This window comes from Oryx dammah, unplaced genomic scaffold, assembly GCF_014754425.2.
Source record: "Oryx dammah isolate SB20612 unplaced genomic scaffold, SCBI_Odam_1.1 HiC_scaffold_8, whole genome shotgun sequence".
In the NCBI taxonomy this organism is placed as follows: domain Eukaryota; kingdom Metazoa; phylum Chordata; class Mammalia; order Artiodactyla; family Bovidae; genus Oryx; species Oryx dammah.
In genome coordinates this window covers 21,305,027-21,315,280 of record NW_024070192.1, presented here as the reverse complement: position 1 = coordinate 21,315,280, position 10,254 = coordinate 21,305,027, and the positions used below count along the sequence as shown (strand labels likewise).

At 42.0% G+C, this 10,254-nt stretch overlaps 1 protein-coding gene across 1 annotated transcript; it reads right to left on the bottom strand.

Annotated features, from left to right (window-relative positions):
- Positions 1-275: 275 nt before the first annotated feature.
- KRT12 (keratin 12) lies at positions 276-6,557 on the bottom strand. The gene is made up of 8 exons (XM_040245414.1): positions 5,991-6,557; positions 5,205-5,287; positions 4,104-4,260; positions 2,876-3,037; positions 2,534-2,659; positions 2,201-2,421; positions 1,279-1,349; positions 276-808 (listed from the first exon to the last, which is right to left on the bottom strand). Exons 1-8 carry the CDS (start codon positions 6,555-6,557, stop codon positions 711-713), a joined length of 1,485 nt encoding a protein of 494 aa, XP_040101348.1. The 3' UTR covers positions 276-710.
- Between the last annotated feature and the right edge of the window lie 3,697 nt (positions 6,558-10,254).

Genomic DNA, 10,254 nt, shown 5'->3' with positions numbered 1-10,254 from the left:
TAAGTGCTTCTTTTATTTATTTATTTTTTGATGTGGACCATTTTTAAAGTCTATTGAATTTGTTATATTATTGCTTCTGTTGTTTATGTTCTGGATTTTTGGCCATGAGACATGAGGTACCTTAGCTCCTGACTGGGGATCAAACCTGCACCCCCTGCTTTTGAAGGTAAAGTCCCAACCACTGGACTGCCAGGGAAGTCCCAAGAATCTTCTTAACTTAATCTCTAGCCTCAACATCTTTAGCTCAGTGTTTATCGACTTCATCAGTAGTATTTCACAAACCTCTCTCTACGCCCTTGACTGTATTGTTGGTGTCAAGAAGGTACACATTTCACATTATTACCATTCACCTTTTATTAAAATTAACTTTATCAAAACAGTACTACTTGATTAAGGTCTTATGATTAAAAATATGTTCTAGGTCACTAGAAGAAAGTTTATTAAAGGACTACCTCAGGTCCAGAAAGATGTAAGGCAATTTTGATTTGTTATTGAGATCCACATTTCCACAATGATTTGTAATTAAAGTTTGTTTCGAAGGCCAAGAAAAAAAAAACAACCAGACTCAAAGTTATTAGGGAATCCAAAGAAAATGAAACAAACAGAAGCAGAGATTGAACTAATATATCATCTTACTCTAAAAGGAATAATTTCTACTTCTAAATTTCTTGTTCCTAAGGAACTAATCATGGGGCAGATCTTGTGAAATTTTACATCAGTTCTTCAATTTCCTTAACTTGGGACGAGACCACCTCACCATTCACCACTTCCTGCACAATTGTCGTGATTTTCCGGGCTTTGTTAGGGTCTAAAAATTAAACATGGAACAAACAGAGCAAAAGTTAGTGCTTCAAATACTCATCCAACATTTGTTGTTTAACTTAGGCTTCTAAATTAGGTATTTACTGATACAGTCAATGGAATTTAAACTTTCAGGTGTGACCTCTTCATTCTAAACAAAATCCATTTTATTTAATAAAATGTATTCAGTGTTGTCTTGTGTACAAATGAAAATGATTTCCTTTTGAAACACTTAAAAATTGTTTATGATTCTCACAATACCTCTTTGTCGAGTAGATTTTTTTTTTCCTTCCTGAACTTGCTGAAAGTTTTAACCCTGTGCAGACTACTCAGTTTATCTGCAGAAATGCATAAATATTTTTTCTTGGCTCCAAATACAAATATACTTCAAATATACACTGCTATAATCTTACAGTTTTGGTCATTAATAGATGTGATTCTGACTTGTTCTACATGATTCCTAGGGAATCTGCGTACCTTTAGAGGAATCAGTTGATGGTGCTTGAGATGTGGAGGCTGTCACATATGAACTTTCCACCAGAGAGTCACTGTAAAGAAAACAAGGCAGTTGATATCACATGATGCTTTCTGGAATGAGAAGGAAGAAGGAATTTGCTGTTTGGGCTTTTAAAATGGCCAATGAGAGAAGGTATTCTAAATTTCTTGATTAAGAATGATGGAGTGATGCATCCTGAGAGTAATCAGTCGTGCAGGTACCTTTGTTTGCAAACCCTGTCTAAAAAGGGTTCTTGAAGTGAAGCCAACTGACAATTAATGGAAGATGTGGTTTCCCAATTTATGATCCTGAATTCCTCCCACCAGTCCAGGCTGCGGTTACTTTTGGAAAGTTCCCTACAGTAGTTTCAAGGTGGTTGCATGGCTGATACTTGATGTGTCATTCTTAGCATTAAAATCAGAACTCTACTGGCTGATTGTTCTGATACACGTCTGCAGTATGCCTCTGTCTGTGGTGCCATTTTTCATCGCAGCATTTTATGAACTTTTGTCAAGGAAGATAATGGTAACAACACGTTGCAAAGTGTAGAGCATTTAATACTGCTAAGGCATATTAGACATGCGCGACTCATTTGCGCCAGACTCTTTGCGACCCCATGGACTGTAGCACACCAGGCTCCTCTGTCCATGGGATTTCCCAAGCAAGAATACTGGAGTAGGTTGCCATGTCCTCATCCAGGGGATCTTCCCCACTCAGGAATAGAACCTGCATCGAAGGTGATTCTTTACCGCGGAGCCACCTAGGAACCCCTATGTCTTTACCAGATGTGTTCTTTTCTGTCCACTAAAGACCCCTTCCCGATTCTGTTGCCCTTAAACTGCATCTGGTGTCCACGGTCGGTCAGCCATTGAGGTTATTTTCAATCCCAGTTTATCTATTTACCCTTGGGCCTCGCCGTCCAGTAGGCGGCGGTAGGTCTCGATTTCCAGCTCCAGGCGAGCCTTGACGTTCAGCAGCCGCTGGTAGTCGGCGCTCTGGCGCTCGGCGTCGGTGCGCACCTGCAGCAGCTGCTCCTCCAGGCTGCCGATGAGCTGCTGCACCTGGGACAGCTGGCCGCAGTAGTCGCCCTCGGTTTCAGCCAGCGAGTCCTCCAGGGATTTCTTCTGCACGTGGGAGAGAAACGGCACAAACGTAACAATGGAGGGCACCGAAATGCGGAAGGCTGCCAATGGCCCGTCTTACTCATTTGGATGCACCTCTTGGCACGCGCCCTACCATGGCGAGCTGGGACTGGAGCTCGATCTCCAGGTTTTGAAGCGCGCGCCGCAGGTCGGTGACCTCGCTCTTGCTGGACTGAAGCTGCTCCGTGTTGCTGCTGATCTCCTTCCTGAGCTCCCCGCTCTGCCGCAACAAAGAGGGGTGAGGGGACGTGAGTCAGCCCTGCTCCCCTTTAATACAAGCGTATCCACACCTTTTGTTTTTGTTCGGTTCGGTTCAATCGCTCAGTCGTGTCCGACTCTTTGCGACCCCATGAATCGCAGCACTCCAGGCCTCCGGATCCATCACCAACTCCCAGAGTTCACTGAGACTCGCGTCCATTGTTTTTGTTAGCAGTACCTTTTCAATGAACCAGGCCTCCGCATCCTTCCGGTTCTGCTCAGCGATGGTTTCATACTGTGCCCGCATGTCGTTGAGGAGCCTGGTGAGGTCCACTCCGGGGGCAGCGTCCATTTCTACGCTGACCTGGCCTGGGCCGCCGGCCCGGCAGCTTTGGAGCTCCTGGGGACAGCGGGTGAGAGGGGTGAAGGGGCCCATTGTGACTTTCTTGGGCCTCTTCATCCACAAAAAATAGGAAACATTACCTTTTACAACTGCATTGGTTTAAAGACAAACCAGTTAATACAAACTATTCAAACATCTTTTATCTAAACATTAGTAGTTTTCTTCGGATTTTTGAAAGAGCTTGAGATGGGCCTTGGTAGGCTGTAGTCCATGGGGTCGTGAAGAATCGGACACGACTGAATGACTTCACCTTCACTTTTCACTTTCATGCATTGGAGAAGGAAATGGCAACCCACGCCAGTGTTCTTGCGTGGAGAATCCCAGGGACGGGGCAGCCTGGTGGGCTGCCATCTCTGGGGTCGCACAGAGTCAGACACGACTGAAGTGACTTAGCAGCAGCAGCAGCAGAGATGGGCCCCTAAACTCACTGCGGGTCCTTGGTGCTGTGCCTGATGGCTGAGCTGGCCCTGCTTTTTGGGACTCCATGGCCTTCACAAGATGGGAAGGCCTGGTGGAATTGGTGCCCCTGGGGCTTTGAACCACACCTGCCAAACCAAGGGCTGCAGACAGTCCCTGGGTTTGCTCACCGGTTGTACCAGAGTCATTGGTTTCCAGTAGAAAGCTCTTTAGGAGTCTTGTGCCAGGTTATGCTTAATTACTGATATATATTGTGGTATATCAGAGTTCCATGTGTGTACTACACTGGGTATAACCAGTTTCTCTAGCATATTTAACAGTATGTATTATTGGTAGACTTTTATTTTTGAACTCTAAAAATACTGTATTTTTGGAACTTCCTTGGTGGTCCCGGGCTTCCAATGCCAGGGGCACAGGTTTGATCAAGGGACTGAAATCCCACATCCCACTTGGTGTGACCGTAAACCAACCAACCAAACAAAAACACCCAAACTATATTTTTAAAATCATGAAATCAGGACAATTAAATTGATTGTCCAATGTATCATGCATATCTCTTCTAACTCTGTATTTATACATTTGAAATGATAATTTTTGAATCTGGCAGAAAAAAGCTGCTTAGAGAGCTGTCCTTTCTGGCTCTCACCTCCTCGTGGTTCTTCTTCAGGTAGGCCAGCTCCTCATTCAGGGTCTCAATCTGCGTCTCCAGGTCAGCTCTAGCCAGGGTCTGCTCGTCCAGCACCCTGCGCAGGCCGTTGATGTCAGCCTCCACATTCTGACACAGGGCCAGCTCGTTTTCATATCTGAAAATCAAGTGCAAAACAGTCTAGGGAATCCACACACCCATTTGAATAAGGCCCCTGCCATCTTCAGGGCTACTTTGCAAATAAATCTGGCAGCAGTGTAATGAATGATGCTGTTTTTGCTTTTCTAACTTTTTATTTTCCTTTTTTAAAAAAATGATAATTTACTGCTTAGTTGGAGAGGAGTGAAAAAATTATACTTTTCTATCAGCAGTGAACCCCAGCAGCACTGCATCCCAGGCTTACAACTTTACTTCTGGTTGGCTGCCCTGGCTGTGAACAGTAGCAACCCCTCTCTAGGTGGAGTTTCTGACAGAAGCCTAGAAGTGGTTGAAAATAAAATAATTATCTAGTCATCTTGCTTAACTTTTGTTCAAGATTTAATTTAAAGCATCGATGTTCCTTTAGTAACTTGTACTAGGTTTCAGGATCATCACCAAAGCAACATCTTGTGTGGAAAATCTGTGGAGCAAACAGGACCTTAGGCTTTTACTCCTTATATCTGAGGGGAGGGAGTGGTGTAGAAAGGAGGATGGGATATAAAAATAATAAGTACATGGTTAATATTTTAGTTGTATGTGTCATCAGGAAAAAGATCATTTTATTTAACTCCCAGGCACAAACATTATTAATTCATTTTGATGCTCAGAAGACTGAGGTTTAGGATCCTGGTGGAATTATCTTGGCACTTCATGAGTCAATAGCAAATGTCAGATATGGTAATCCACAGCCCTGGGTTTAAGCAAGTTATGATTAAGGACATGTAATGTGACTCTGTTGAATCTAGATACTTTCTAGAATGCCCAGTGTAAATTTACCAAAATGTGTGGAACCTGTGAACTGAAGAAGGCTTGAAATATTTGCCATCAATGAAGGAAGGAAAATAGAAAGTAAGAAGAAATGCTGGGACATGTCAGGTATCATTAGTCGTTTATTCTACTCACTTCATTCTGAAGTCATCGGCAGCCAGTCTTGCATTGTCGATCTGCAAGATGAGCTGGGCGTTTGCAATGTTGGCAGAAATGATCTGGCAAAACAGGGGAAGACACACAAAGTGAAGTCATCAAATACTAGTGTTTTGCAAATATATCTTTGGCAGGAAAATTTTAGGTGATGTTAAAGTGCTATTTTATGAAGAGTATAAAGCAGCTTTACTTTTTAAAAGAGAATAGATGTGGAGAATCTTACTAAAAAATTAAGAAACATACCTATCCCACAGAAAAGGTAGTGGGAATACAGTCATTTTATGGTAAATGATAAAATGAAACTATGGGCTTCCCTGGAAGTTCAGTTGGTAAAGAATCCACCTGCAATGCTAGAGACCCCAGTTCGATTCTTGGGTTGGGAAGATCCCCCCTCCAGTATTCTTGAGCTTCCCTTGTGGCTCAGATGGTAAAAAATCTGCCTGCAGTGCAGGAGACCCGGGTTCAATCCCTGGGTTTGGAAGATCCCGTGGAGGAGGGCATGGCAACCCACTCAAGTATTCTTGCCTGGAGAATCCCCATGGACAGAGGAGCCTGGAGGACTATAGTCCATGGGGTTTCAAAGAGTTGGACATGACTGAGTGACTAAGCACAGCCCAAATATCTTGAGATGAGAATTTACTCCAAATACAGTTGAATGGAAAAATATCTAAGTTTTAGGTGATTTATCACTGTAAAATCTTGAAATAGAAAAAAGGAAAGTAAAAAACAATTCCCAAAGCTCCTTGAAAGAAACCATTTTGTTACCTTGTTCCTGAGGTCTTCAATCAATGGATAATATTTGCTGTAATCATTTTGTGACCCAGGGTCTCCAGTCCCAGAGCCTCGTGTTTCATACCACTCTCGAATTTTGGTTTCTAGATCAGTGTTAGCCTCCTCTAGAGCTCGAACCTTATCCAGATAGGAAGCCAATCTGTCGTTAAGATTTTTCATGGTTTCCTTTTCTGATCCAGAAATCAGGCCTCCGTCGATGCCAGGGAAAATCCCTAGAGAGCCCCCTCCTGAGCTTCCTCCGAATCCAATCCCCAGGCCTCCAAAGCCCCCTCCTCCAGCCCCTCCATAACCGGCACCCAGTCCTCCTGCAAAGGAACTTCCGCAGGCACCACCGAAGCCAGAACTAGAACCGAAGCCAGAACTAGAACCAAACATGGAAGCAGCAGAAAAGCCTCCCCCAGAGTTGCCTCCAAAGCCATAGGCGCTGCCCCCGTAGCCGCTTCCAATGCTTGAGGCAGACATGCCCCCGGCTCTGCCCAGGCTCCCACTCTGGGAGGACAGCCACTGAGGCAGCCCAGAGGTGCGCACAGAGAGGGACATGGTGCTGCTGAAGGGACCTATAGCTCAGGAGGGGGCAGTGTCAGCAAGGCAGGAGGGGTAACCTTTTATAGGTCTCTGAATGGGTGTTGCCTTGGAATGTTCACTCTCTCCATCCAAAGTATAGTGGCGCCCCTTTTTTGGCCAGCTTAACAAGAAAATGATTTATGCATATTGACAATTCACTGGTATAGGTATAATTGAATTATTTTTCCCATTACATATTTGTGATAGAAAGAAGAAATCTGGGTGGAGTGCAGATAGGTTGTCATAAAGAATTTTTCTTCTCCAAATTATTCTGTTGCTCGCATTCTCTGCCCTGCACAGTGTCTTATGCATAGTGGGAAAGCAGTGAGTGATTGCTAAGTGGGTAAATTAATGAAGACTTCTTCCTAAACCTTAAGCTTCTTAAAGTTCTTCCCTCATATCTCCTATTTGTTTCCTTTTGAAAACTCAGTATGAACCATCTGATCATGATCTAGTCTATCTTCTAACAGAATATAGTTTCAGAAACAGTTGTAAAATTCACTGGGAGAAATGGGGAACAAATGCATTTTCCAGATTGATACTGGAATTTGAGTTTCCAAGGATTTAAAAATCTTGTCATTAGGTTGTTGCATTTTTTTTTCCTGATTCAATAAGAATACCTCTTAAACATTGAAAATACTCTTTTTTTAAAAAGAATCTTTTTACTGCACTCCATTGGATCTTAGTTCCTCTTAATCTCTTGACACTGGAAACATGAAGTCTTAACCACTGGACCACTAGGGGATTCCCTGAAAAATGCTGTTTTTGAGCAGAATATGATACTAGTAATATTTCCAGCAGATCTTCTTTTACATAATATTTGACCTTAGCAAACTCTGTGAAATCAGGAACCTCATCTGACAGTTCACTACTGCCAACTTTGTTACTGTTCTTTTTGTTACTGAAATTGTATCAATGCTCATACATTCAACCCCTGGACCCCCAAATATCCAGATATTGTCTGAATATTATCTGGCTCTGACTCCAACCTCTCTGAAGGTAAGGTTCTTCAGTTGTGTGAACACTCCTGTGAACAGCTGGATCTACCTGTGCCCACTAGTTGATTCGGGGGCAAATCAGAGGGGTTTCACTTGAAGTCCATGTCAGACCTCTAGAGGGAATGCCCAATGTCAACTCTCACAAATGGAAGGATCTTGTGACCCTCTTTATATTTTCCTAGGGACAGGGATTGATGAACTCAAAGTGAAATCCTACTACCATTTCCTTTTACCTTTTTATAGGAGAGACATATGCCAAAGGACATATTTTCTCCCAACCTAGACACATCACAAAGAGCAAGCTAGTGAGACGCCTAAATAAAGGACTTTTTGGCAAGAAATTTGCAGAAATTGCATGTTCTCCTTCACATTAGATATAGAAAGGGAGCAGCAGTCCAAAGCAGACTCAGCTTGAAGAGAGGGGCCATCATCCAGCCATCTGTTTCATTTCTTGAGAGAATGGAAACTCCTTAAGTTGAAATGTCAGGGGTCCCAGTTCCATACGGAGATTTTTACCAAGAATTCCATTCATCTATGTTACCAGCACTTTGTCCAAGCTTGTCTTTTTTGAATCATTAGTAGTTATTGTATACTTACAATGATCTAGACAGTGGGCAGGTGAACTACAGATATTATTTTTTAACCTTCCGTGGCAACCTCTGAAGATGGTAAATTTTACCCCATTTTATAGATGAGCAGTCTGAGGGTGAGGATGTTAAGTGGCTTATTTAAGGCCACACAACCAGGAGATGACCAAGACAGGATCTGGGGCTGCCGATAGACAGACAACACAACCCTGCCTCTAACAGTGAAAACAAAAAGGACAGAGGGTCACTCTGAGCCCCAAATTGTGAAACTAGGTTTCTGCCCTGCCCACCAACCAGGAGTTTTAGTTCTTTCCCTTTTCAAAATTGAACTTCAGTTCTCAGTGTTTAGCATGAGACCTAGCGATTTACTCTTTCAGGTTTGCAAGAAATGGCATCACACATGAAATCCTGCAAACCTATAGGCAAATGTGTTTTTACTTACACTTTTTGAAATGTAACATCTCCAGAGATCTTATGAAGTACTAGTTAAGTGACAGCCCCCCAAGACAGAGTGATTCCATTTTTTGGCCCTGGAAATGAAAGCAAATATTACTTGCTTACAGAGTCAGAAGGAATGTGCCAAATTCTGAGCTATAACTTCATGATATCACATAATATGGAAATATGATTAACTTGAATTTTTGAAGTTGGAAACAATTTTGTGCTGAAATGTATACTTTCTAAATCTCATGCCTATAGTAAAATTTAAATAATTTGGTTCAATATATAACACTGTTTGCACATATACCTTTGTGTTTTTATACATATTATATATTATCCTAGACTGAAAGTTTCTCAGGTGAGGACTATATCTAATTCATTTTGTATCCTGACTCTTAGCCTAGTGTTTGCTAAACTTCATTCTTGCATTCTTGGAGTTATTGCACTTGAAAGAACTTAATCCTTAATATATTTGAATCTGTCATTTAAAATTTATTTCACTTGAAAAAGACTTTAATTTACTGGTATGCTTTGACCAAGATTTATTCTGAATCCAGTTGTGAATGGGGAGCAACTTCAAAAGTAGAAAAGAGAAATATTTCTTCTTCAGTGGATTTTTTTTTTGGAGGGGGAGGGAGGGCTAAGTTAAATAATTAGGCCTCTATTTTAGAGAATTTTTTTTCTCTTTGGCTACACAGCATAGCATGGGGGGTCAGGGTTTCTTGACCAGGGATCAAGCCCACATCCCCTGCATTGGCAATGCAGAGTCTCAACCACTCCCTCAATTCCCATCAGGGAATTTCATATTTTAGAGTTTTTAGAAGTGCAAGTAACTTTTCTGACAGCTGTAAAAATATAGGAAGGTGGAAATGTATAAAATGGGGTTATTGGCAAAATGAGGCACAGGGGAAAATGACTATAACCAGGGTGAACTGTTCAAAAGAATTGTCTCCATTTTTTGGTAGAGTTTAGGGAATATTCAAAATAAGAACTATTATTGACATGGCATTTGTAAATCTTTAGATTTTATTAAGTGGAATGTGTGCTCATCTTATGTCAGATTGGTTAGTTTCCTGGTCTTTGACTGCAGAATTTCCTCCTGAGTTCTTTCTCTTAAAGACAGACCTTTCACTTTGTGCAATTCACTGATCACTTGGTCCGTAACAGCTTTTCTTTTTTTGGTCCATAACACTTTTTCTTTTTGCTTTGAACAACATTTTATCCTATCAGTGAATGAAAGAATATTGAATTACTGATATAGAATGCTTTGCTTTTGATGATGAGGATGAACAAGAATCCTAGTGGTCATGACTGAGGTTGATTTCTGGACTTCAGAGCTAAGTGGTTCTCAAAAGCAGGGGAGGATTGTATGTGGTAAGAAAGAGAAGTAGGAAGATAAAATAATACCCTGGTAAGGTGAATTTTGGAAGTGAGTCTAGGAGAGAAAAGGGAAATTAAAAAAATAGAGATCACTGAAAGTGAAAGTTGCTCAGTCATGTCCAATGCCTTGTGACCCCATGGACTATACTGTCTGGAATTCTCTTGGCCAGAATACTGGAGTGGGCAGCAGTTCCCTTCTCCAGGGGATCTTCCCAACCCAGGGGTAGAACCCAGGTCTCCCATGTTGCAGGCGGATTCTTTACCCTC